The following is a 27,068-nucleotide window of genomic DNA, read 5'->3' as shown; positions in this document are numbered from 1 at the left end:
TCTTCTGATTCATCTTTGTCACTTATGTGTTCACTACAGTGTCTTTTTGTTGTTCTAATATATACCTGATGATGCTTGTATTCCAACCACAGAACAACTTGTCAAACATTTAGAGTTTGAACACAAACACTAAAGAGAATGAGAAGATCTGAGTAAATAAATCTGTCAAATATGTTTGAAATTGTTTGTTTGTGTTCAGAGTTTTCAGCAGAACCAGAAGTCGTCTACTATGGAGGAAATATTTATTCATAATTCAAATTGAAAGTATTGAAAAAATATTATTATTATTTTAAAATTTTCCATTTGGTTTTGGCTTTTGAATTTAATATTTGGCTTTTGAATTTCAATTTATCATTGGCTTTTAATTTTCATTTAATATTTGGCTTTTGAATTTCAATTTAACATTTGATTTTAATTTTCATTTAATATTTGGCTTTTGAATTTCCATTTAACATTGCCTTTTCGTTTGGACTTGACACATGTCAATGTAAATGAGGAGGCGTGGCCCAAAAGCTGGTGGGAGGGTCTGAAACGAAAGGAGTGCAGAGGCACCTTATGAGCAGCAGGGGGAGCTTACTGCTGAGGAGCTCACTATAAGCATCTGTCTGCATCTGTTTGTGTGTGGTCAGATCTCGATGCGATGACAGCAGTGTGTTAGCATTTGAACAAAGTGCTGTAGATCCACATTGTTGTGCACGTTGTGGTTACAGTCATGGGATAAGTGTGTAGAATTTTGAAAACTGTGTTCAAGCAATGAAAAACAAACTTTTTTTCAACTGATAACTTAACTTACATACCCAAGTTCAATCAACACATATATATCTGACAAAAAATTAAAATACTCGACCCAATGAATAAATGCAAGTTTAACTTTCAAAAACTCATATCAATCAACTCAATTGTTCAGTTAAAAATAAGAAATAAGTGGACATAACTAAATGGGTCTGTAATATTTTACAGTGTAGCTACAGGATGGGAGGTACAGCTGCACCTTGTTAACTTCACTGTAAGTTTAATGTAATTAAGATTAATTAATGCAATTCTCCTTACTGGTATGTGTTATGACAACTACAAACATGAACTCCCATGAGTTTTTAATTTGTTGACATGGGATAAATAAGAGAAAACGACTATTGCTTACATTATAGCCTATCAGTGTCGGTAACGTTACCTACCTTCGCACGTTGGGGGAAAGGTTCCTGACAGAATATTCTCCTCCTGCAAGCAGACTGACGCTGATTCACCTTCATCTCAACAAAACAAATTGAACATCAGAGTTCCACATCCATTTCTTCCAGTGTTTTGAAATGAGAAACGGCTAGTCCGTCTAGTCCGTGTTTTTCACTTAACTGTCTATGGTTTTTCACCTCTCCTTCCTGTTAAAAGACAGACAGTCCATCCTCTGCTAGATAGGCCCTACCTTTTCCGGTAGAAGTTAATGACGTTGTTTTTTTGTTGAAGTGTTTCCCTATTTGCTGTTGTGTTTTCCTATTTGCTGTCGTGTTTTATGATTTGTTGAAGTGTTTTCCTATTTGCTGTTGCGTTTTTCTATTTGCTGTTGTGATTTGCACTTCAGGGCCACCAAACTTTTGAACCAGGCGCCTGGTGCACAGACCCTTTTTTCTGCCGTCAAACTAGCAAAAGTGGATTTGGACGCATCTGTGCCAGGCACTTCATGCCGTGCGCTTAGATTGTTAAAATAGGGTTAGGGTTAGGCCCATTGTGCGTAGTTTCTGTCGCCCCCATGAGGAAGTCTAAGTAATGACAACACAACTGTTGTTGCATCAATGATACAAGCTTTCCGTGATTGCGCATGTAGCTTATTACAAATGTAACTCTTGCATGCAGTCACAAAGAAATACATGTTTAGAAACATTTCAGAGAAAATGTACCTTATTATATTTTATCTACTTTCAGATAAACATATGATACTATGCCTGAGGTGGTTAATATGGTCACCAGTGGTTTACTCTTTCTCCTTAGGAAGCAATAACAAACAGTGAAGAATCATGCAGCTTGCTCCCGTTGATGTAATGTATTATGTTTACACCGTTTGCGTAGATGCTCTTCTTCACCCCCCATTGTCTACCACGCACGAGCAGACGACGTGCAGCAGCGCCCCCTGCAGTCACAGTTTCTGATGGGTCACAGCTTTCAGTGCAAACTCAGCCCGACTCGACCTAGTATCTTAACTTAATGAGTACACTTTGTGATGCACCGAAAATATTTACTACAATGTTGTCAAATTGCTTACCAAGATCTTAATATACACACAGACACACACACACTCACACACACACTCACACACACACACACACACACACACACATAAAGTTAGTTGGGTGGATTGTTGATATATTGATTCCGTTAATTCCTCCTGGGAATAAATAAAATGGAATCTATGTAAATTGTGTAGTTGTTTGTAAAATGAAGTAGTTTTTGATGAGTGGAATCAAGTCTTTTTGCTGCTTTACCAGAGTGGCGCCTCGCTGTAAAGCAGTGAAGGCAGCGGTGCTCGCATGTCTAGGTTTGTGTGTGTGTGTGGGGGGGAGGGGAGGGGGGTTAGACGGAGCCCAGAGGAAAAGCTTCTTTAAAATCTCTCTAGCTTCTCAATCTTACCAACTGTGTCTTTAACATACTGAGATGTGTTTTCTTTTGTTAAAAAAAAGAGTTAACTAATATGAAGTTCTATAAAGATTTCTCATACTTGTTTGTTTTTTGTTGTTGTAGGTCATATTGTCATATTAAGAATAAGGAACTCCTTATTTCAGGTCTTAGGTGTTACGGCATCAGAATACTACCTTCATTTTAAAAGGAGGTGACGTGATGTATTCAACAATTGAATTTTAGCAACTTAGTTCTGCTGTAGTACCTGATCGCTAAGAATGCTGGGATACCTGTTGGATATCAAACACGGTGAAAAGTAAAGCCGCCTTCTGCTACATGCTAGTCTGTCTCACGTGTAGCCTATTCTTTATAGGTTGACATCACACAAAGATAATGAGTGTGCTGGTTAAATTAATTACCGTATGTAATGTAATATAATAATGAACAGAAACCGGATGGAAGGTGATCACTTACCTACACAATAATGTGCCTAAAACTATTATTAGTATATATTGTGGGAAAAATAAATATTTTGTTACATTTGAATCCTAAACTACTTATATGCTAATTGTTTCATTTATGTATGGTATTTCACATAAATATATATATATATATATATATATGTCACACAGCTACAAGGAAACAGGCTGTTGGATATGAGAGAAGTGTGGTTATGTTCAACTTGGAACAAAGCACAGAGAGAAAAGATGCTCATCATTTTATTTTATTTGATCTGAAGAGATTAAAAACTTGACATCTAATCAGACATGACCAACAACACGACTTACAGCAGAACCTGAACAACTATCTGCTACTAAAGTCCAGTTCAGAGCAAAGTTTGCAACATCATTTTATTTTATTTGATCTGAAGAGAAGCTGATGGTGTCTCTGCGACTCAGCTGGTTACGTTTTCAGAGGCTGGTTTGGGAACGGACAAATTAGCTGAAAACTATAGAAATGAAATGATCCATTTTATTTACTATGTTTCAAACCGTCAGCTGTTGGAAATGGCAGAATTTTAGATGAAGGCTCAACGAGAGCCCCAGAGTTATCTCAATACAGAGGATACACCGTCTCATCTCACTGGTGTAAACTAACAGGTTTCAAAACGCTGCAGACTGGAGCATTACAAGCAGCTGCACGTTTAAACTTCCACAGGGAAACATTCTGAGGCTTCCACTGTTTCTGATTTATGAGGACTTGACACATTTGAGCTTCTTTTCAGATCAGTTCAGAAGTGATGCTCTGTGGTGACAGCAGTGATGACATCATAGTCATCATCCAATCCCTCCTCAGCCTGGGTGGGGGGGTCATCACCACAGAAACAGGCAGGTCATTTCCTACAGTCAGATCAGGTTAGAAAGAAAATGTAGATAATTGATCAGCTGTTAAGTTAACACCAGAGTGATGTTGTGAGATTGATGGATTGATCATAAGGTCAGTGAATGATTCAGAGTGTTACCTGTGGTCCTACATCGATATAAAGACACCATGATGAAAGTGGAGATGCAGTACGGACAGAACACCACCAGGTGGACGACCAGTCTGATCACAAGGGGGAGGTGGTCTGAGGCCGGGGGCAGAGCTGAGGTATCAGGGGGCGGCAGAGAGCTCGTAGTAGTAGGAGGTCTTGTGATCTTTGGTTTCCCTGTAGAGAGAATCAGCTGTCAGGTGAATATCTGGATGAATGAACTCCTGAAATCAAAGGTAACCTCCTCACCTGTGACAGAGACCCAGCTGGGTGGAGACTCTCCAACACTGCTGATGAGACACTTGTAGAGGCCTTCATCAGACCTGGAAACATGGTGGATGGTCATGGTCCATTGACCTATAGGCCCTTTCCATATGGAGGAGCCATCTTTATAGAAATGAGCTGTGAGGTTGGAGGACCTCTTTGTTTTACAGGTCAGAGTGAGGTCTTCTCCCTCCATCACAGGGAGGACAGGACTCTGCAGGATCACTGGTCCACCTCAACACAGAGACAAACTACAGCATGTCATCCATTCACACACAGCTTCATCAATACTGACTCCACAGTCTGATCTTACCAGTGACAGTGATGGTGATGATGTTACTGGTTGCTCCCTCTCTGGACTCACACCAGTAATCTCCACTGTCCACTGGGACCATGTATCTGATGATACAGAAAGACCCAGCAGGTCTTCCCCAGTCAGGTCCACACCGAGTCCTGGTTTCTCTGGTTGTGTTCCTCCTCAGAGTCCATCCAGCAGAGCTGTCGTCCTCCTCACAGCTCAGAGAGACAGACTGTCCTTCAAACATCTGAGAGCTGCTGGGACTCACAGTCAGAGAGGCTGGAGGGGGAGGGTTAGTGGTTAAAATACTAGTGTATTATTACTGCTACTGTGTCCATTACTGATTTGGACAAAGCGTGACTGGACCTCTGATGCTTCACATTGATTCTCTAGGACACTGAAGGAATCAGCTCATTTCTTCCCACATGCAATAAATTATCTAAGCTGGGAAACCTTCCTTCATGTTTGTTCCCAGGATGCTCCAGTATCTTAAAGCACCCGTATTGTGTTCATTTTCAGGTTCATAATTGTATTTAGAGGTTATATCAGAATAGGTTTACATGGTTTAATTTTAAAAAAACACCATATTTTTGTTGTACTGCACATTGCTGCAGCTCCTCTTTTCACCCTGTGTGCACAGTTTTATAAATGAGACCACAGAAGCCTATAAAGCCGCCCCCCTGCCCCTTCTTGGCTCGGCTGACCACCTTGGCACTCTACTAGCCCCAGCATACCTACCAGTTGTGAAGAGGTCAGAGAAAATAAGGAGGGACATCAAGCAGTGACTTAAATGAGCAAGTGGATACAGTATCATCTTATATCTCTTTCTGTGTGGACAATATTATACCTACTAAGAGGGTCACAACATTCCCTAACAACAAACCCTGGGTTACAAAGGACCTAAAGGAGATTTTAAACAAAAAACAGAGAGTCTTCTTCACCGGCTCTGAGATGGAAAGTAAAGACAGTCATTAGTGAGGTCAAGCGTGCCATAAAAACGGCAAAACTGAGATACAAAAACAAGATGGAGAGAATATTTGCCCACGGTGACCTCCGTACTGCATGGCAGGGCCTTAAAAGTATGTATTTAGTCCTGGCAGTCGCAAGCCCATCCAGGTTACAGTCTGCAGCCCAACCTCACTACCCAATGACCTGAACATCTTTTTCACCAGATTCGAGAGAGATAACAGCTCTGATCTCGAAAGGTTAATTTCCTCATTCTAACATGATGACTGTGACATCACTATTGACTCTGGGGAAGTGGTCAGCACCCTCAAGAGGACCAAGGTGAACAAGGTGCCAGGCCCAGACAACATCTGTTAGGCACTGTGCTGAGCAATTGGGGGTGTATTCCAACACCTGTTTCAGTGCTCCATCAACTGCAGTACTTTCCCCCAGCTGTGGAAATACTCTATGGTGATTCCCATACCCAAGAAGGGTACCATCAAAGTCCTGAACGACTTCAGGCCTGTGGCCCTAACCTTCCTGGTAATGAAGGCCATGGAAAGAGTCGTAAGGTGTCAGATCCAATGATGGACTCACTTCAGTTTGCGTATCGGGTGGGGAGGGGGGTCGACGATGCTAAAATGTTCATCCTAGACAATATCCACAAACATCTGGAAACCCCAAACTCTACAGCCAGACTTCTGTTTGCTGACTTTTCGTCGGCATTTAACGCCATGCAGCCACATATCCTGGCAGAGAAGCTTGTTACCCTCATCATCTTACCTCGTGGATTATAGACTTTCTGACCAACAGGACACAGAGGGTACTGGTTAACAGTGTTTGGAATAACGCCGTTTAAAAGAACAGAGTTAGGTAACATTATTTTTTCAGTAACGGGGTAATCTAACTAATTACTTTTCCTGTCGTTACAACGCCGTTAACGTTACTGGACGTTAAATGCGGTGCGTTGCTAGGCATTGATTGAATAAACTGTGTAATCCGAACGCACCCTTGGCCCGCAGCTAGTGAGGAGGTGGGTTAATAACAAGGTAAGATTATGATTGGCTAAGGCAAAGTCATGTTTCGTGGTAGCCAATCAGAGCCAGTGTTTTTACACACATGCCAGCACACGCGCCACACACACACACACACAACAGCTAAACAGAGATTTGATGAAGCAGAGGTGGTGAGTCAGGAGCAATCCGATGAAAAGTTGGCGTTTTCAAGGTGGAGATATAAGCACTACTTCAAATCCATTGTGGTCAAAGGCAAGAACGTGCATGTAATGTGATGTTGTAAGCAACTCTAACTTAATGATGCATCTCACAACGCGACATGCATCTGCAAATCTAGTGGCCAAAACCACCGATACCTCCACCACAGATGAAAGCTCGCCATCCACTAGCAAAGAAGGACTCGGAGCAAAGTCCTCCAAGAAGCAAAAGCTAGATCTTTCTGCCTCACAACAAAAACCTATGGCACAGGCTGAAGTCAACCGTATGACAGGCAGGTATGTTGTTAAAAGTATATGTGTCATATAGGTTTATATGGTTTAACTGTTTACTTTTCTTACAAAGATAATAATTGAAGTGCAGGATAAACCTCTTGCTCTCTGTTCTACTCATTTCAAAAATCCAAATTCTTTGACATATAGCAACTTTTTTTTAACAGTAACGCAAATAGTTACTCTCCCTGGTAACAAGTTACTTTTATTATAGAATAATTCAGTTACTAACTCAGTTTCTTTTTGGAACAAGTAGTGAGTAACTATAACTAATTACTTTTTTAAAGTAACGTTCCCCAACACTGCTGGTTAACAACACTTTTTCAGATGTCCAGACCACGTCAACAGGTTCGCCACAAGGGTGTGTCCTTTCTTCCCTCCTCTACATCCTCTACACAGACGACTGCAGGTCTACTCAGCCAAACTGTCACATGGTGAAATTTGCTAATGACACAGTCATCCTATTTCTGCTTGCAGGCTCCCTCCACGAACACAGTTCAGCTCTGCAGGAGTTTGTGAAGTGGTGTGAAATGTCCTGTTTAGAGCGGAATGTGGATAAAACCAAGGAGATGAGAGTGACCTTCTCTCCAAAGCAGAGGCAGTTGGCTGAGGCAGTCACTACCACCATCCAAGGAAAACTAGTAGAGGTTGTAGAGGAGTATAAATACCTTGGGACTATTTTTGACAACAATCTGAAGTTTTTGTCCAACACAAATCCCATCAGCGGAAGTACCTGCTCAGGAAACTAAGATGATTTGATGTAAGCAAGGACATCCTAATCACATTCTACTACTCATTTATCAAAAGTGTGACAACCTTCTCATTCACTTGTTGGTTTTATTCCATTAGTCTTCAAAACAGGAATCGCTTACATCAAACTGTTAAAGTCTGTTCCAGAATTATTGGACACCCCTTGAGAGATCTGTCCACCTTATGCGAACAGCAGACCCTGAAGACCGCCTGTAGGATTCTTCGTGATCCATCACACGTCATGTTTTCAATGTTTGAGGGGCTCCCCTCAAGGCGCGGACTCCGCTGTCAAGGCTGTAAGACCCAGAGGAGGAAGGTGACCTTTGTCCCCAGGGCTGTCCAGCTCCTAAATGTATATATTTTTTAAGCAATTGCATATTTTGTATCAGCACCACACTTTTCCATACGTGGGGTCAAAAAATGACCCCAAGCATTTTCTATTGAATTTCAAAGGTTAACCCTAGGAACCTTTGATTTTTATCAACGGTGACTGTCAGGTATACATTTACTGTTGATCCACACATCTAATGCCAGCAGTCTCACCACCCTGAGAGTTTATTTTATTAAATGTTTTTAATACTCTCTCACTGATCTGATCACTACTAGCAGTGCATTAGTAAGTGTATTCTTATTTGAAACAGTGCTTACCAAAATCCCTTCATGTTTACTTTACTTTACCTTAATTCCCTTACCATGAGTTAAGTTATACAAATACTTTGAAGTTTAAGTTGGAAGTATTGTTAAGTAGTAAGTAGTTTTTTCAAAAGGCAGTGATGTGGTTAGTTATATAATTTCTAACTGGTAACCACCAACATGTCAGAAAGGTCTGTTGGCACTTTGACATTTCCAGATCAATATTAATTTCAGTGCTCAACATTGTGTCAGTCAATTACAATGTGTCACGACGACATTCAGCCTTGATGAAACTAAATATTGGTGTGTTTACATTTCCTGTCAGTAGCTGGGGTGCAACCATAGACTGGAAATATTATGGCTGCAACTTATGGTTATTTTTAATCAATTAAATGTCTAGTCTATGGAATGTAAACATAGTTACAAGCTATAAAGACAAGCGTTGTTGTGGCACGTCGGTGTCCCAGAGACCTGGGATCGGGTCCCGGCGTGTGGTGTGTCCTTTCCCCGTGCTTCTTTTCCAAAACCTAACCTCCGTATAGATGCTTCCCATTATGTGCTGACCACACGAATAAATGACATTCTCAGCAACACGAAATAAACGAGTTAATCATGTCCGTGTACACGAATCAATAGATTAACAATAACGTGACCGTGTTGCCCTTAGACATGCACACTATGTAAATATACTCTCATATCTCAATCTATATATATATATATCTCATATATACCTCAAATCATGAGGTGTGTGTGTGTTTATGTGTGTGATATTGTATTGTTAAGTAGTAAGTAGTTTTTTGACTTAAGAACGAAATTTCTTAAGTTTACCGCATAAAACACATTCATTCTAATTGGGGTCATTTTTGACCCCACTCATGGAAGAGTGTAGGTATTGGTAGGTCATGCATCTAAGGGTTGACTTCATGTGATGTTTTTCATCTTTTACTTTCGCCCACAACAAGTATCTCTACACTAAAGCCACTCAGAGTTTCAAAGGGATGTGGTTAACTATATATGGTATTCTGGAGGAGTTTCTGCATGTGAATGGTGAGAACAAGCCTGCGGATGTAGATGTAGGTGAGATCGTTGGTCATGTGCAGGTTTGATAAATACCAAACTTATTGTTCGTACAAACACTTTTCACACACACTGACATATTGTTGTACACATGCTTTGATAATAAATCATGATCATAAACTTTTCAAAAAATAAACAAATCTGTACTTTGAATACACACAATAACGCTCTACACATTTTAAAAGTACTCTGAACAGGACTTTGTATCTAGAGAAGAAGTGTACTGACCTTGGTCTGTTGGGCAGCTCAGCTGTGAGATCAGAACTGAAGAGATAAGACATTCAGGTTAGTAGGAGTTTGGTTCAGTACACAGTTTAAAAAATGAAAATAACACTATGAAACATTTACTCAACCTTTCAAAATTCTCAGAATTTTAACATTCGAGCATTGTTTTAAGCCAAATATTGCTGTATAACCTAGAATTTAGATTTCTTTTAGTATTTTTTCAGCATTGTTATCAATTTATTATTATTTATCAATTTACACTCTGTTAGAAATCACTACACACTACACACAGACATGCTCAGGACCTATTCATGCACAAATGGAGAGATGTCAGAGTGAGTGGGCTGCCAGTTATGTCCCTGGGGGGGACAGTGCCTTGCTCAAGGCAGTGCCCAGGAGGTGAACTGGCATCCCAACCCAAGTCCCTACGGACTGAGCTACTGCCACCCATTACCATAAATGCACAAAGAGTTAACTTACAAATCAGCCGAAGCAGAGATATTTCCTCCATCCTGACATTTAGCCAAATGATATCTACACTTTGTTCACTTCATAGTCAAATCAAGTAAGCCCTCCTTCTTCCTCTGTGACCTGCAGTGTGGTTGACGAGAAGCCCCCTCGGCCAAAGTTGAATACTTCAGTTGCACATGCATGCATACTCTCATGCATTCAGACGTACATACACATCCTGCATAACGTTGAGTATGAGGGTTTGTGTGCATAAGTACGAATTAGAACTGAAGAACATATGTATGTGCAAATCAATTTAAATCTTGACCTAGGCAGCTTCTTATAATCTTGAAACCAACGAGCCATCTCTTTGTAGGTGCAGCTTCCTCCCAACTAGCCAAGGTGTGGGGGGGGGGAGTGAACACAGCAACACCTTGCCTCTGTTTAACCACTGAAATGTGGTCAGAAATGGACTAAACTACACTGTGTAGCTACACACTATGAAACTACATACCAAGAATCAACCGGCTTTATTTCCAAGTAGGTTTCCATGTGAAGGCATTTACCTTGAGATCCGAGTGAATCACGACTCAAACAGGTCAAGTCAGAATCGCAAACAAAGACAAATGTTTTGTTTGCAAGTTTTAAGTTTTACCTTTAGCAGAAAGGTAGAAGCTCCTTGTCCCCACACAAGGAGACCTATTGTTCAAACAGCTCTGAGAGCCCTCCCCTGTAGGGCCAGACTTGATTAGGACAAAGAGATAGAGTGTAGTTTGAAAATAATTGATACTGATTTGGTATTATCCTGTGGCCGGGTGTGGCCTCAAGACACATGGATTGGGAAACAACACCTTTTCTTTTGAGAGACAGCCGACCAAAAAGGAGGGATTTCATTTGAGGAACCACTAGTGGTGGGCAGATCCAGGCTTCGTCAAACAATGAAACAGTTGAAGCAAATGTGCCATATTGTGTCGAGGCTTCGAAACAATCCGACACCCGTCTCAACGATGACACCTAGTGGTCACCTGCAGGTGTTGATCTGAAACAACCTTGACAATGAGCCATTAAAAAAAAAAAAATATTATTTTATTTTTGTAATATGTGAAGCTGTTAAGGCTTGTAGGCTCCTCACTGTGCATAATGTTATTTTGGTCATGAAAAATGAATATTAATAAAAAATCAAGCCACAATGTCTCACTTTTTTATAGATTTTTATTCCAAAATATTAATTTCTCTGCTGTGGAAGGACTTAGCCTACTTCCTTTTTTACACATCATTTCTCCAGCCTTTGAAAAAATCCTCTCACAATGGACACTTGTTGCTGGCATGCAAAGATATTTTTTTAGCAAGGACATACAAATGAGGAAAGATTACTGCTCTCTCTTCCCAGTAAGTCAGGGGATCATGAGTTCTGGGCAAAAACTCATAGTTGAGGTATTTTTTCACTTCCACTGTGGCATCAGCTGTAGCATTGTGTATCATCTGGGTTTCACGGATACAATATGATCCTCATCAATCCAAAGAACACGTCGTTAAAATTTCCCTTAACACTGTTGATTATTAAATCTCTTAATCTGCACGACTTCAAGCTGATATTAATTTGCTTCATCATTTGGAATTATTTGGAAACTCCAGATGCTTAAATGTGACATATGGTGGACAGAAAGTGGGGTTGGTTAGGAACAGGACAAAATGGTTAATGAAAATGATTAAAACATATATTTTTTATTAAGATCAGCACAGATCACAAGATAGAAAAAGTGATATGTCACACAGAAACGGGTCACCTTTAGAATAAACTGGAGACATAATAAAAATGTGATTATGTAATCAGATTTGCATGCTTGAATCAAAAGACTGGGTTTACAAACACAGAAGCCAGATCTCTGCAGACGTTTCACAAGAACAGTTTGATCAGAATATCCTGATAGTGAAGTTTCTGTTTTTGCATATTATCATGGAACAAGATCATTGTTGCTTCAGGACTACGGTCAGATCATGAGCAGCAAATGCGCTACCAGCAGAAAAAGAAAATCAAAGAATGAAAACTTCCAGCCAAGCATTGTTTGAATTATGAAAGATATAATGAAAAATGGGCAGCAAGGTGGCAAATCTTAGACAGTGTATGGAGTCCACGGCAGCGACAGGATCAAAGAAAACTAAAAAAATCGTATTTAATGTGGGCAAAACACAAACTTGTTTCAGCCAGAAGGCATCATCAGTGTTCACCATTAATTACTAAATAGGAAGGTTACTAGGTTACTTAAATAATAACGCAAGAAGCATGAAACGCGTTTGACTTAATGTTACCTCTGTGAGGGCCTCCTCTCTCTCTGATTGGCTGTCAGCTCCGCTCTACACATGCCGCAGAAAAGCTCCTCCTTATTTCTGGATTCCATCCAAGAAAACTGTCCATACCACTTTAAAGAGAAGCCATTGTTGTCGCGGTAACTTTTAACACATCCATGGTACACTGTCTAAAAAACCAGCTAGCTAACGTTAGCTGCTGAAGGCAGCCCGGAGAGTCTGTCTGTTGTTCCCATAGCAACCAACTACGTTCCGAAGGCATTTGATCTAATTCTTTGATTGTATGGTTTAAACAGTTTTGTTTTAATCAGAAGAAAATGCACATTAAACACACACAACAAGCTAGTTCTGTCATTATTTCTTTTTGTACATACATTTGAATGTTTTTCATCACAAAACGTATTTTGATCAAACTTGGCTGGACGGGCCAGTGCCCGTTTGTTGGAGAAATTGTACATAAGTTATTCCACTCGTTTACTATATTCTATTACTGTTATAACAGTACATACCAAATGAAGATACTATTCTGTTGTTGCCTTTATAATATGTGTTTGTGTGAGTTTGTTACAGGAACTGTGGCTCAAGGTGAGAGGATGCAGACAGTTGCAGTTATGCCCGGCGAAGAGGAATTGGCTACATAAGGCTGAGAAAGACAACTCTGCTGTCAAGCTTAGATAGCAAGCAAGAACAAGAGATAGCGTATAGTAGCAAGCAGTCATACCCAAAAATGTGGAAATGTTCAAACTGGTTTCAACTGGATTTATGTGTGCACCCTTCCCCTTTAGCAGTTGAAACCTTATGTACCTAGGGCGTTCCTAATGAAATAAAAAGCAAGAGGAGCGGAGACTTTTTCAGAGTGAGTTGGGAGGATTGTAACTGAACAGTCTCCGAGCACTCTCCTTGCAAGTAAAACTACTCAATTCTCTGTGTCTTTCTTGTGTGCAGGTTGTGTTACAAGTGTTGGGGGTTTATACCCAACACCGTTACTGCCTACGAGCCTGTTGGCAAGGCATCAGATCCATAGTGGATTATAAAAAGGAAACAACTCCTGCCTGTCAGCTACAGTCACTCCCCTCCCTTCCTGATGACCTAAATTTCTTCTTTGCCTGTTTTGACAGACTAAATGACCAACCCAGAGTTAAATGGTTACAGCTAGTGGCCTCACCAGAGTCACTAGTGCTGAGCCCCCCCATGAGGTCAGGCGAGCCCTCTCCCACATTAACCCCACTAAAGCCACTGGTCCGGACGGAGTACCTGGGCGTGTTTTGAAACATTGCGCATGGGAGCTGGCTGGGGGGCTCACCACACTGCTCAACATCTCTCAGGAGCAGGCTACTGTTCCAACACGTCTCAAGGTCACAAAACTCATTCCTCTTCCAGAACAAACAGTAATTACCTCCCTGAATGATTATCGCCCAGTTGCCTTGACACCCATAGTCATGAATTGAATTGTCCTATTTTTCTTGTTTTCTGTTTCTCCCTGTTTTATTGTATTTTGTCATTTTTAATTGTAACTTCAACCTGCCTAATGGACTACAGATGGAAATTAGCCCCCAGGCTACAATCTGGCATTTTACATGTACTGCTGTACATGTTCATCTATGTGCATTGTCCTGAAATACTAAATAAAAAATCAAAACATAAAAACTTAAAACACCAACAAGCATAGCAACAACCACACCAAGGACCTGCCAAAGATTTACATCGGTGTCTCTTCCTCCCCCGGTGTGTCCCTCTGTGTGACCTGCAGAGCAGAAAGAGTTGAGAGGAATCAGCTGACAGGAGAAGACTGAAGAACACAACTAACGGCAGACATTATCTGCTGACTCACAGCAGCTCTTCTCTACAAAATAATCTTTGGAAAACACAAATGATGCACAAACACCGAGACTCAACTCTACAAACTCACCTGAGACCGAGACAGTCAGCTTGATGGTGCTGTAGAGTTCAAGTTCTTCTCCCTCACCAGTTATAACTTCACACTCGTATGTTCCGGTGTCGCTGACGCCGACGTTCTTCAGAACAACAGAAAAGTCTCCGTCCTTCATCTCCGGATCTCTCAGGGTCACTCGACCACGATATGAGGGCAGCTGGTAGTTCTCATATGGGCGGTTTTCTCGGAGGAAGAAGACATATTGGTTCGACTTCAGGTCAGGTCTGCTCCACTTCACCAGTATGATCTCAGCATTTATGGAAGCCTGACACTGAAGGGTTACATCCTCTCCAGGCCTTGCAGTTATCTTGTGTTGTTCTGAACAAAAACAGAAGAAATGCAGAAAGTCAATTGTGTGGAATTTCCAGCGGCAACGGAGCAATCCCGGAAGTGGAACATCATGTCTATTTCCTTGACTTTCCACTTCCAGCAAATTCCGCTGGAAGCGTTTATTTTCCGTCCCCTCCCTCTTCGTGTTGGCGTTCCAACCTGCGGTGGATTCGTGAGGACTGTGGTTAACTGGTCCTCAGATCTCTGCAGGGTAAATCCAGACAGCTAGCTAGACTATCTGTCCAATGGGAGTTTTCTCTCGCACTTTTTTTGGTCCATATGAAGTTAATGACCTGCATATTCCACAAAGTAGAGGAAGAGAATACCATGGCAGTATTGAATAATTGGAGCCCAGAGGCAATTTTGTAATTTTCTAAATTTCTGATCCTCTGAATAAAAACAGAAAATTGAAAAAACAGGTTAAAGATCCAATTTTTTAATTTTTAATTCATTTTTCTGTTTTTCCAAATTTCCATTTGTGCTTAGAAAATTGAACTGATAAGCGTTACACTGACCGAAAATAATACTCAGTTTGATTTTTTTTTCCTGTGAAGAAATGTTTCCAGGTGTTGGTGAATTCTTAAAAAAAAAAACACCACTAAATGTTGCGTTAAAATGCGTTGTAACTCGCGTTACTGAGATTGTAACGTGTATGATATTACCGAAATTGAATTAGAAATGTGCTATATTATTGCGTTACTGCAAAAAGGAATACATTACTGGAATTGCGTTACTTTTGTAACATGTTACTCCCAACACTAAAAATGTGAAAATATGTTTTTATTTTGTACAAGAAAAGAAATAAAAGAGAAGATATAAAAATGCTTCACTTCCAGGCTACAGTCCCTTCTGATCACTGATGAACTACTAATGAATCACACCAGCCCAATGCAGCTCATTGCATTGCTATTCAAAATTCTCCATTTAAAATTACAGGCGTGGGTAAAGGAGCGGATCAGGTTTTGAACTCACAAAAACTTCTGGAAGGATTGGCCATGTGTAGTTTCATCAAGTTATGTTTTCTTTTACAAGAATGTCACATAATCTAATCTTAACAAGTATTACAAATATTCAAACAGCAACAAACAGCTCACCTTCTCCAGCCAGAGAAAATATCCACAATGATGTGAAAACAGATCTTAATCCAGCCATGGTAGCAGAGATACTGCTGGTGAGAGTAAACCTACAGCAGTGGTAATAGAAAAGCTAAAGCTGAACACGCCCAGACAGCTCAGTGGCTTACAAATCTAAAATGATCAAAAAGAGAAGGAAAGGAGGCCTTGCTTGAAACATTATTAGCCAGGTGACTCTTACTGTGAGTGTGGATATCAAGCGACACCCAGTGGCTGTCAGCATTAATACAACACCAACATCTGGTCTTGCATGATGGCCCTCTGTATAGGAGTCAGGTTTCGGCAGGGGAAACATGTCAATGGGGTGGGTGGGTGTGGTTCTGTGATGTCTTGCAGGGCCATGAGTGGAGTTAATCACTGCAACTGGGAGCACCTGGCCAATCCCAGGTGCCTTTATTGTCATGCATAGGAACATATTGATTGACCATAAACTACCCCCTCCCTCACTGATTAACACTGCTTATCTTTCCCTGTTACTCCATGATAAAACAGTTTTAATTTCAAAACGTTGAGACAAATTTCTTCAAAACTTCTTCAGCCTGCACTCTGATCTGATCAGGAGATTCAAACATCAACAGTCTTGTTGCTTTAACATCGACATGTCATGTTGTATTTATCTTAATTTCCTGTATCTAAATGTGAGCCCAGTCCCTGAGTCTGGTCTTTATTTCTCTTTAATGGCATCAGGCTGCAGCAGCAGGCCCTCACTAAGGAAAGCTGAGGGAAGACCCAGAGTGTGTGGAGCTTTAGACTCAGGAGAACTAGTCCTCTTGTGTTTTTATTTCAAAGTTGATATCTGTCAGAGATAAGACTTCAACAAATGAATCTCCCAACATCCAATCAAATCCATAATAAAAACCTGACCAACGTGTTTTGGGGTAGGACGTCGTTTGATTGTTTACCCTTTAAGCATCAGCAGTCAAATAAGGTATTATAAAATAATAATAAGGTAAAGAATTTCAACACTAAAACTCGGATCTGATCAGGAGATTCAAATACTGACGGGATGTTGTTCTTAATTTAGTTTCCTGTTTCAGGGTGTCTGTCTGTCGCAGCACTAAGGCTGACTCAGGGTACAGAGTTTATTGTGGCAGATTTCTCTATTGACTTGTGCATGCACCACAAGTCTCTGAGCAGCAGCAGCATGATAAACTCCTCCTCCTCTCTCTGACCTGTATGTCCTCTCCTTGGAACATGATAACTAGGGTTGGGTACCGTTTGGATTTTTACAATTCCGATGCCGAACTGGTACTTAATTGAAAATTATTTAAATTGAACAATATATTAATGTTTTAAAGTAATTAAATATAAAATAAATAAACCTAAGTCACTAAACACATAACTACAATAATTTAACAAACAACAGTTACACTATTAACAAGTATCAACTAGATAAATGTTGAGTTTGTATGCCAACCAGCTTCAAACTTTAGCACTTCTTTTGCAGAAAAATGACCATATTTGCCTTCTCTGGCCAGATAGGACACCTCTCCTGACTTATGGCATGTCCTGCACAGGAGAAAACTCTCTCAGATGGTGTCCAAGAGGTCTGTACACACACAGGTAGGAGACAATTTGGGGAGGCTGTCCTGCCTCCCCCACCACCAGGCTACAGGGTCTTGTCCTGAACGATAGACTAGCAGAGCAAGTGTAATATGTTTACTAGCGATAACATGCAGTGAATGGTTAATATGCTTTTACGTCCGTTTTTGGTGAGCCCAGAGGGAAAATATGGCATTTTAAAAGTAGCCTACATTTACGGTAGCTAGCTAACGGTAGATTAAAGAGAAAGGGTGATATTTTACATTATTTTTTTATTGTACAAAAAGCCGTCTATCAGCAGGTATTGTAGAGTGCATGTCGGGGGAATAGCGCGGACACGCGCTTCACACCGCGAGCGGGCACGTGCACCACTCGGCAGAAAATGGAGAAAGAAAAAAAGAGTCTGCCGCTGTCCGGAGCGACAGAGGGGAAATATTTCAGTCGGAACCGAAATGAGGAACCGAAATTTGCGTTCTTATCCGGTCCGAATACTACCGTTTGCGTAGGAACCGGTTCCATCGTGGAACCAGGTTTCGGTACCCAACCCTAATGATAACTTAGATCAGACCCTGGTTGCTTTAAGAAAGAAACGTGATGTTCCTAGTTTAGTGTTGCTTCAGGGCGTTTTCTGGCTGCGAGCCAAGTTACACAACACTGAACTGAAAACAAGATAGTGTTTAAGTTCAGGGGCTTTCACTCAAAGTCATTCTGCAGTTTGAAGAAGAACTGACTATAAAGTAGATGAGGCAGTAAGAGTTCAGTTAGAGCAGCAGAGGAAGCAGCAGCCATCTTTACTGATCAGACAAACACACACAGAGCTCTGACTGACCTCTGCTGATATTTACAACTAAAGAAACATCATTTCCTGTTAAAAGCTTGCTGTAATATACCAGCGCTGAGTACAGCTGGGCTGAAGTAATGGATTACATTTGCTCATTTAATGGAGCAAAGTATTTCTGTGTAAATACTGCTAAATTTATGTTGTCTGAACATCTATGTGTTGGCTCTCAAAGAACATTTTAACCGACTTATCTTTTATCTAAACACAGTTTTCAGGTATCAAATAAGTAGGCTAACTTTGTTTTTTACTACAATTAATTTATAGTAAAAGCACTTTTTAGTTAAGTAAGTTTGTTTTTCTTAAAAGCAACTGTACTTGTATTCGAGTAAATATTCTAGTTCTCTAAAGTTCATATGAAGTGAATCTCTCTTAGTCTGACCCTCCTCTGGACCAACTGATGATGGCTTCAGGTCAGGTCTACAGTGCAGCAGTACGGCCTCCATTTGTCCCCTCCACCCTGTAGAACAGATCTGAACCTCTCTACAGTCCACGTGGTCCTCTGCTGGACTCAGAGTGTTCTTGCTCAGTCTACTTTATTAACTCTGTCCTCTCTGCATCGTCACACAATTTGTTCTCTTGTTAAGTTACATAAACACTTTGACTTGTTTGTTGGTCATTGTTATATTATATATTTATTATATGCAGCTATATTTGGTTCCTAATAGTTAAATGTGTATGTAGATCTCTATGTGTTCAGCTACATGTCTGATTCTGTCTTCCAGTAAACACATTTTCCTAGGATGGTAAAGACATGTCCCGCCTTACCCAATCAGAGGCTGAGTGGGGCGGGACATTCCTTCACCATCCTGGGAAACCTAACCAAGGAAGAGGAATCTATCTGTGGACCATTATAGAGTGTGGTCTAGACCAGATTAGGTCTAGACCACACTCTATAATTTTTAAAGCCCCAAAAATTCCAGTAATTCCCCCAAGAGCAAGCATTAATGCAACAGTGGCGAGGGAAAACTCCCTTTTAGGAAAAAACCTCAGACAGACCCAGGCTCTCTAGGCGTGTCTGACGGTATCTGATGAATGCAGTTCTGTTTCTGTCTGTCCACTGGGTCTTTTTTTCCCTCCAGAGGTGGAGCTGATTACCCTGCTGACTTCCCGTAAATGAAAGCCTTCCCAGTGAAATGCTCCTCTGGAGAACAGGGTGAAAGCTGCTGCCTCCTGCTGGCTGTCTGACTGCATTACATCATGCTTTCTTTCTTCTCAAAGCCTCAGCCTCAGTCAGTGATTAGCTCACAGAGAGAACAAACAGCATTTCTCTCCCCAACATAATGATTAATATTTAATAAATCACACACGTTATTGTTGCATACTTTAAACAAACAAATAATGGCTTCTTTTAAAAAAAAGTTTTTTATTTTGAAATACCTCAAATAAATAACACTTGTTCAACAGTGTTTGAATGACTGTAAAAACGTTTTTGTAAGTAATTTTAAGTCTTTAGTATGTTTTTTTTTTCTAATAGCATAGAAGGGAGTAAGTTGCATTTAGAAAATGTGGTCACTTGGAGAGGTTATGGAGAGGTTTTGGCACACCAGTGACTGTATAATAATACCAAATACTGAAAACTCCCTAGCTCCATTTAGATTAGGACTAGCGTTCTGAAACTTTATGGAGGTATTGTTGACAAGGTGGAGAAGTTATGTGAGCCACCGTCGCTGCGTCTGGAGATCAGCGCCGCCCAGGAGGACTGTGATTGGTTTAAGGGGGGGAACTGGTTGGACTGGTGTGAAGGAGGGATGGTGGGCTGCAGCAAGGAGTAGACGACTTCTGGTTCTGCTGGAAACTCTGAACACAAACAAACAATTTCAAACATATTTGACAGATTTATTGAATCAGATCTTCTTGTTCTCTTTAGTGTTTGTGTTCAAACTCTAAATGTTTGACAAGTTGTTCTGCGGTTGGAATACAAGCATCATCATATATTGGAACAAAAAGACACTGTAGTGAACACATAAGTCACAAAGATGAATCAGAAGAGCAGCTGTACCTCTCGCCCTGTTTGGTCCGATCACTATTTGTCCATAACTGACGTCTGGAGTTCCTCTCACGTCAGCTCGATCGCTCTCTGTCATAAAAAAGATTAATTATTAGCATAAACAAAAAATAGTATGTCATAAAAAAGATTAATTATTAGCATAAACAAAAGTTATATATTACATTTTGGCGGGAAATTGGCGTTGTGTATTGGTCCCAAAACACAGGACTTTCCTGTCCTGGAAGTACTTATTTTAACCCAAACCACAAACTAATCCTGATTAGTCTTTTGGTAAACTTAACCATCACAACAGCTACATAACAGTTACCAGTCACCGTTTCACAGCGTTTAAAAGAACGGCATAGTTCCTCCGATATCATACGAATACACTTGTGTTGTGCATCAGTTACGTCATTTCATTTCATCAATTACATGAAATGTGGCAGGTAGATGATTTGTTATTACTTATTGCTTCTTGCAGTAGTTACATACATACATAACAACAGAAAACATTAAAAGCAAATCAAAAAGGCAGCATAAAAACCAAAACCATATTATTAGAATACTATTAGTACTAGTATTTTGTAGTATCTAGTAACACTGTTAAAGCTGATTTATGGTTGTACGTAGGCTGTAAGCAGAGCCTACGGCACTATGAGGACTTGTACTTGCGGTGGTTTGTCTGCGTTGCCGTAGCGCGCGTGTGTGTGTGTGTGTGTGTGTGTGTGTGTGTGTGTGTGTGTGTGTTCGCGGAGAAGGAGAAACCGAAAACGAGTAGGGGGGAATGTGATGCTACCGATCAACGGCTAAGCAGACCAGTCACAGTTTCGGTCTGCATCTAATTTATATGCTTAGATTCAAAGCAGAAACATAAATCAAGCTTTAGTGCAACTACTGTTTCAACATTTGTAGTATTAATATCCATAAAGTAGCTTAAAATGTCTTACATCACTGAAAATCATAGAATTTTTTAAATAAATAAACAAACCTTTTACAGAAATATTAGAAATTTACATTTATATATTTGTTCACATTATTCAAACAATTTGACAAGTTATCGTGTAAGAATCCATCCTGCGGTGAAACATGTACCAGACCAACTTTAACTGATGTTTTCATCAGAAAACAGGAAGCCGGGCCGCAGCAGAGAAACACTTTGACCACAAAGATACATTTTCACACAGGAAAACACCTCCTGATCAGGCCCAACGTCACAAACTAAAGACCACTTTGTTCAGTTAAGATCCTGGTTTAGTTGTAGGTCAAATGAGTAAAAAGTAAGAATATAACTAAAATCAAATCTTAACCCCCAACCGCACTTCAAATAATAAAATCTTAATCAAGGTTTTGACCCTCACAAAGGTAGAACAAATAAACACACGCTCTTATTTTGAAATATTAGAACATCACTGTACAGCATGGCTGTTAGTTACATGTAACTGAAACTTAAATAAGCAAATAATATTAAACAGATTTTGAAAAGGTTCACCTGTTGTTGTTGTTGTTGAGTGTTTCCTGTGGACACATCGTCTCACCAGTAGGACCAGAACAACCAGCAGCACCAGACCACTGAGGACTGGGACAGACAGTAAGGACGGTAGGAGAGCAGGAGACGAGGACAGAGGAGACAAGGAGGAGGAGCCAGGGCTGGAGGGGGATGGAGGAGGCGGAGGGGTGGTGGGTTTACCTGAAGAAAAGATCAAATAAATAGAAAAATACTAGTGTAATAATAAGTGCTCATATTATGCTCATTTCAGGTTCATAATTGTATTTAGAGGTTATATCAGAATAGGTTTACATGGTTTAATTTTCAGAAAACACCATATTTTTGTTGTACTGCACATTGCTGCAGCTCCTCTTTTCACCCTGTGTGTTGAGCTCTCTGTTTTAGCTACAGAGTGAGACATCACACTTCTGTTCCATCTTTGTTGGGAGTCGCACATGCTCAGTACCTAGGTAAGGACTACTAGCCAGTCAGAAGCAGAGTATGAGGGCGTGCCCTGACAGTACCTAGGTAAGGACTACTAGCCAGTCAGAAGCAGAGTATGAGGGCGTGCCCTGACAGTACCTAGGTGAGGACTACTAGCCAGTCAGAAGCAGAGTATGAGGGCGTGCCCTGACAGTACCTAGGTAAGGACTACTAGCCAGTCAGAAGCAGAGTATGAGGGTGTACCCTGACAGTACCTAGGTGAGGACTACTAGCCAGTCAGAAGCAGAGTATGAGGGCGTGCCCTGACAGTACCTAGGTAAGGACTACTAGCCAGTCAGAAGCAGAGTATGAGGGTGTACCCTGACAGTACCTAGGTGAGGACTACTAGCCAGTCAGAAGCAGAGTATGAGGGCGTGCCCTGACAGTACCTAGGTGAGGACTACTAGCCAGTCAGAAGCAGAGTATGAGGGCGTGCCCTGATAGTACCTAGGTAAGGACTACTAGCCAGTCAGAAGCAGAGTATGAGGGCGTGCCCTGACAGTACCTAGGTGAGGACTACTAGCCAGTCAGAAGCAGAGTATGAGGGCGTGCCCTGACAGTACCTAGGTGAGGACTACTAGCCAGTCAGAAGCAGAGTATGAGGGCGTGCCCTGACAGTACCTAGGTAAGGACTACTAGCCAGTCAGAAGCAGAGTATGAGGGTGTACCCTGACAGTACCTAGGTGAGGACTACTAGCCAGTCAGAAGCAGAGTATGAGGGCGTGCCATGCTAGCAGCTAGGCGAGCATTATAACATGTCTGGTCTCTGAAGTAAAGGCTGGACTACAATAGAGCTGTTTGGAGCAGTTGGTGAACAGTGTTTTCTGTTGGAGACAGTTGGACTGTTGGACTTTGGGCTTTTTCACTTTGTAAACCTATAACATGCACAAAAAAGATATATAACACAATAAAGCAAAGAGAAAAGGACAAAAAACATAATATGAGCATTTTAAAAGCAGTTTTTTTAGGTCATTTTGCATCTCTAGGTAGCTGTTTTGTGTGTCTTTGTGGCTAATTTGCAGGTTTATGTTTTTCTCTCTTTGTAGGCGTTTGTGTATCTGTGGACTGTTGAATCACTTTGTCTCTTTTTGCTTGTGTCATCACTGTCTTTGTCGTCATTTTAAGACTGATTTTAGCAATTTTGTATCTCTTTTTGTGTCTGTTTGTAGCAGTTTTTCGCATCTGTTGCAATCATTTTGGTTGTCTCTTGGTATTGTTTTTTGGGGTCTTTGTTTTGCATCTCTAAATAGTCATTTGGTTTCTCTTTGTGGTCATTTTGTCTTTTTTTTGGCTGGGTTAGGGTTAAGTCTGTTGTCTGCCTTTGTTTTGTCTATTTCGCATATTTTTGTAGTTGTTATTCCTCTTTTTGTAGTCATTTTTTGCATCTGTTCTTGTTCCATCACATTGTCTCTATGTTGCGTCTCTTCGCAGTCATTTTAGGTCTTTTTGTAGCATGCCTTTGTTCTGCGTCTCTGGTGGTCATGTATCTACTGTTCAGCCATTGTTTAGTCTTGATGCCAATATCTGACACAATAATGATGTTAAACCTCCTCACCTGTGACAGAGACCCAGCTGGATGGAGACTCTCCAACACTGCTGATGAGACACTTGTAGAGGCCTTCATCAGACCTGGAAACATGGTGGATGGTCATGTGACCTGCAGGCTCAGTCCTGATGAAGGAGCCATCTTTATAGAAACCAGCTGGGAGGTTGGAGGACATCTTTGTTTTACAAGTCAGAGTGAGGTCTTCTCCCTCCATCACAGGGAGGACAGGACTCTGCAGGATCACTGGTCCACCTCAACACAGAGACAAACTACAGCATGTCATCCATTCACACACAGCTTCATCAATACTGACTCCACAGTCTGATCTTACCAGTGACAGTGATGGTGATGCTGTTACTGGTTGCTCCCTCTCTGGACTCACACCAGTAAACTCCACTGTCAAAAGGGACAATGTAGCCTATGTTACAGGAAGAACCAGCAGGTCTTCCCCAGCTATCTTCACACTGAGTCCTGGTTTCTCTGGATGTGTTCCTCCTCAGAGTCCATCCAGCAGAGCTGTCGTCCTCCTCACAGCTCAGAGAGACAGATTCATCTTTAAACAGCTGAGATCTGCTGGGACTCACAGTCAAAGAGGCTGGAGGGAACAAATATTTCATTATGTTTTGAGCAAAACATTCAATGTTAAAAAAAACTCGTTGGTGGAAACGTGTTGTATCAGGTACAGGAGAAGATGGAAAAACAACCCAGGACTCCAGTTTGAGTAATTTAAAGGCAGGGTTGGTAATGTTGAAAAGCTCTCCTTGGGGGCAGAACTTCAGAGCAGGGCAGAGAAAGGACCAAAATCTCCCTCATCAGAACTACTTTACATGTCTTATTCAGAGGCAGCCATGGCATCACTTTTCATGCCTTTCAGCTCCCTCAGCTGTCGCCATCGCTGCAAAGCTGCCCATGTTTACTAGCTTGTCCTCTTGCAGCTCTTTTTAGTTGCTGCTTTGTCAGCATCAGTCTGAAATGCTAAGATTTCACTTCCAGTGGTGTGTATGAGAGTGTTTCAATGGACCATTTCAGACAATATATATAAAATATATATATATATTGTAAAATGTTACCAACCCTGTCTTTAATCTGAACTCTTTGTGTGTCTTAATTTACTGACCTTGGTTTGTTGTGCAGCTCAGCAGTGATGTCAGAACTGAAGAGAAATGAGACACAAATCACTAAAGAATAAAATCATAACGAAAAGCTGTTACATTTGATCTGAAGACGGTGACTTTTGGTTCTCTGATGAAATGAAATTGTATCCGTTTGCGTTTTAATAAACGTTCCAATGACAGCCGGAGCGCTGACCCCAGACTCTCTGCTGATCTTTAAGACTCCTGTTGTCCTCGGGTCAGATTTGACCCATTTTCAAAGTTTCTACATCATAAATTTGGGTTTCTTTTTAACCAAATTGCCCCAAAATAACATGGATGATTCCATAAGACGCTCTTGACAAAAGGAAAGTAAGGATCAGATCTCTATTTTCATAGAATTTGGGGTGTTTTATTCAATTTCAAAGCATTATCCTGACTAAACGTTAACATGTCTATGATTATCTGTTACCTTCATTCCTCTGATTTTAACCATTAGTCCACATAATTCATCATTTCTGCTTTTTTCTCACACAAAAATTATGTCATGAACTGAATTTCATTGGCTCTTCACCTGTACTCTGCTAAATGACAATAAAGTTGAATCTAATCTAAAATGAATGAGGTTTATTGACCATGAATTCCAAAAATAAGTGTAAAACTAGTGCAAATAAATAGTTCTAGTGGTGAAAATACTGGTGTTAATGGAAAATAAGTGCCAAAAACTTAAATTTGAAATTTTTTCTTTTTTTTTTTTTTAACATAACGTGGGGAAAAGCATAAAAAAAACGCATATGCTGTGTCTAAAAGAGTGTTCACTTTGACCCAGGAGGACAACACAAGGGTTAAACAAAGGTCGGCAGGATGTGTTATGTGGCTGGAGGTGAGAATGTCATTTAACCATTGAGGTTTGTTTATTAAGTCTGACATTTTAGAGAGTTTAATGCACAGTTTAGTTACATTTAAACCTCCTGTTGTAGATTAATTTATATAGAGGAAACACCACTGGCATAACATCCTTCATATTAGTGAACTCCACTTTACATCCTCAAAGTTTGAGCGTAGAGTTGATCATATCTGTGAGCAGTATTTTATGCTCCTTATAGATTCCTCTAAACGCTGCCTGGTTTCCTCTCATATTAATAACATGCTTTGAATATAATAATTTGAGATTGAAACAACATGTTTTGTACTCACGGAGCAGCAGCAGAGGAGGCGTCCGTCCCATCGTACCACAGACTGATGAAGACTTGTTTCCGTCCTTCACAGCAGCAGTTCAACTTCCCTCCTTCCTCTGAGGTGAGATCACTGACTCTCTGCGGTTTCTCTCTCAGCAAACAGGAACCAAAAATTAAGTTTGGTGGCCGGGTTGGTTCAGTGGGTAGAGCAGGCGCACATATATTGAGAGGTTTATGCCTCGACACAGAGGTCCAGGGTTCGACTCCGTGCTGGACAATTTCCTGCCTGCCTTCCTCTCTCTCTTTCTCTCCCCTTTTTCACCTAACTGTCCTATCAGATGAAGGCAGAAAAGCCCAAAAAATAATCTTCATTGAGCCATGAGGGACTTTATTCAACACACAGAGGCAGAAGCCAAATAAACCAGGTGAGCTGAACGCATCACAGGAGAATATAGCTTATAACCTGTGGTGTAGTCTAATGTATTACAGTGGGTATACTGTACTGTATGTATATATATATATATATATATATAGAATGGGACAATGGCGGGGGAGCATATCATATTGGGGGGGTCTGGGTGCCCTCCACCAGGGAAAAGTTTGAGCATCAAAGACTTCATTTCCTGCATTCAGATAGACTTTTTTGCACCAATTTACTGTGGAAATCCCTTTATTTAGCCTATGCGAAGATAAAAAAACACAGATGACAATTTTAAATATGTGAAAAATATAATGGAAAGTATTTAGTTGCGTGTCATTGACCATTTTTAAGTGGGTATATGGAAATCCTGGAGCTTTCTTAGTGGGTACTGTGTATACCTGTCTATCACTACACCACTGAGTATAACTACTGAAGAGCATTGAGGCCTCACATGAAAAACGTGTTTGAGTTGTTTGAGAAAAAAGTCTCCATTCTTAAAATTCTGACTTTAAACTGATATATAAACGTATATATCATGTAAAAAAAACAATCACACAAAACAATAA

At 40.6% G+C, this 27,068-nt stretch overlaps 3 protein-coding genes across 5 annotated transcripts in view; 1 reads left to right on the top strand and 2 right to left on the bottom strand.

The window, feature by feature from the left end:
* The window catches only part of LOC114546120 (low affinity immunoglobulin gamma Fc region receptor II-like), a 1,096,214-nt gene that overhangs the window by 408,202 nt on the left and 660,944 nt on the right, over positions 1–27,068 (top strand). The window lies entirely within an intron of this gene.
* LOC114546143 (carcinoembryonic antigen-related cell adhesion molecule 20-like) lies at positions 3,508–26,131 on the bottom strand. Its single transcript, XM_028564811.1, has 7 exons — positions 26,101–26,131; positions 24,930–24,965; positions 24,144–24,230; positions 23,904–24,064; positions 4,328–4,409; positions 4,070–4,255; positions 3,508–3,947 (listed from the first exon to the last, which is right to left on the bottom strand). The coding sequence occupies exons 1-7, from the start codon at positions 26,129–26,131 to the stop codon at positions 3,829–3,831; spliced, it is 702 nt and encodes a 233-aa protein (XP_028420612.1). The 3' UTR covers positions 3,508–3,828.
* Positions 4,604–16,059, bottom strand: LOC114545268 (butyrophilin subfamily 2 member A1-like). Of its 3 annotated transcripts, XR_003690855.1 has the most exons (5): positions 15,889–16,055; positions 14,441–14,782; positions 12,535–14,275; positions 9,778–9,813; positions 4,808–4,919 (listed from the first exon to the last, which is right to left on the bottom strand). XR_003690855.1 is itself a non-coding variant. In XM_028563562.1 (3 exons), the coding sequence occupies exons 1-3, from the start codon at positions 15,944–15,946 to the stop codon at positions 4,627–4,629; spliced, it is 387 nt and encodes a 128-aa protein (XP_028419363.1). In that variant the 5' UTR covers positions 15,947–16,059; the 3' UTR covers positions 4,604–4,626. The 3 variants fall into 3 exon arrangements, 2 of the variants coding, with proteins under 2 accessions (XP_028419363.1, XP_028419362.1); XM_028563562.1 differs by lacking the exons at positions 12,535–14,275; positions 14,441–14,782 and having other exon boundaries at positions 4,604–4,919; positions 15,889–16,059; XM_028563561.1 differs by lacking the exons at positions 4,808–4,919; positions 9,778–9,813 and having other exon boundaries at positions 11,934–14,275.

The sequence above is a fragment of the Perca flavescens genome, chromosome 19 (assembly GCF_004354835.1).
Source record: "Perca flavescens isolate YP-PL-M2 chromosome 19, PFLA_1.0, whole genome shotgun sequence".
NCBI lineage: Eukaryota > Metazoa > Chordata > Actinopteri > Perciformes > Percidae > Perca > Perca flavescens.
Note: the sequence above shows the minus strand (reverse complement) of the source record. Positions and strands in the feature narration are given on the sequence as shown.

Excerpts from the sequence above, each read along its gene's own strand:
- LOC114545268 (XM_028563561.1), bottom strand. The coding sequence starts at position 15,946 with ATGGCTGGATTAAGATCTGTTTTCACATCATTGTGGATATTTTCTCTG. Across the intron at positions 14,783-15,888 it reads ATTTTCTCTGGCTGGAGAAG|AACAACACAAGATAACTGCA; the intron begins GTGAGCTGTTTG and ends GTTTTTGTTCAG. Across the intron at positions 14,276-14,440 it reads GCTGACTGTCTCGGTCTCAG|GTCACACAGAGGGACACACC; the intron begins GTGAGTTTGTAG and ends TCTGCTCTGCAG.
- LOC114546143 (XM_028564811.1), bottom strand. The coding sequence starts at position 26,131 with ATGGGACGGACGCCTCCTCTGCTGCTGCTCC. Across the intron at positions 24,231-24,929 it reads GAGCTGCACAACAAACCAAG|GCTACATTGTCCCTTTTGAC; the intron begins GTCAGTAAATTA and ends CCTGTAACATAG. Across the intron at positions 3,948-4,069 it reads ATATCGATGTAGGACCACAG|GAAATGACCTGCCTGTTTCT; the intron begins GTAACACTCTGA and ends ATCTGACTGTAG.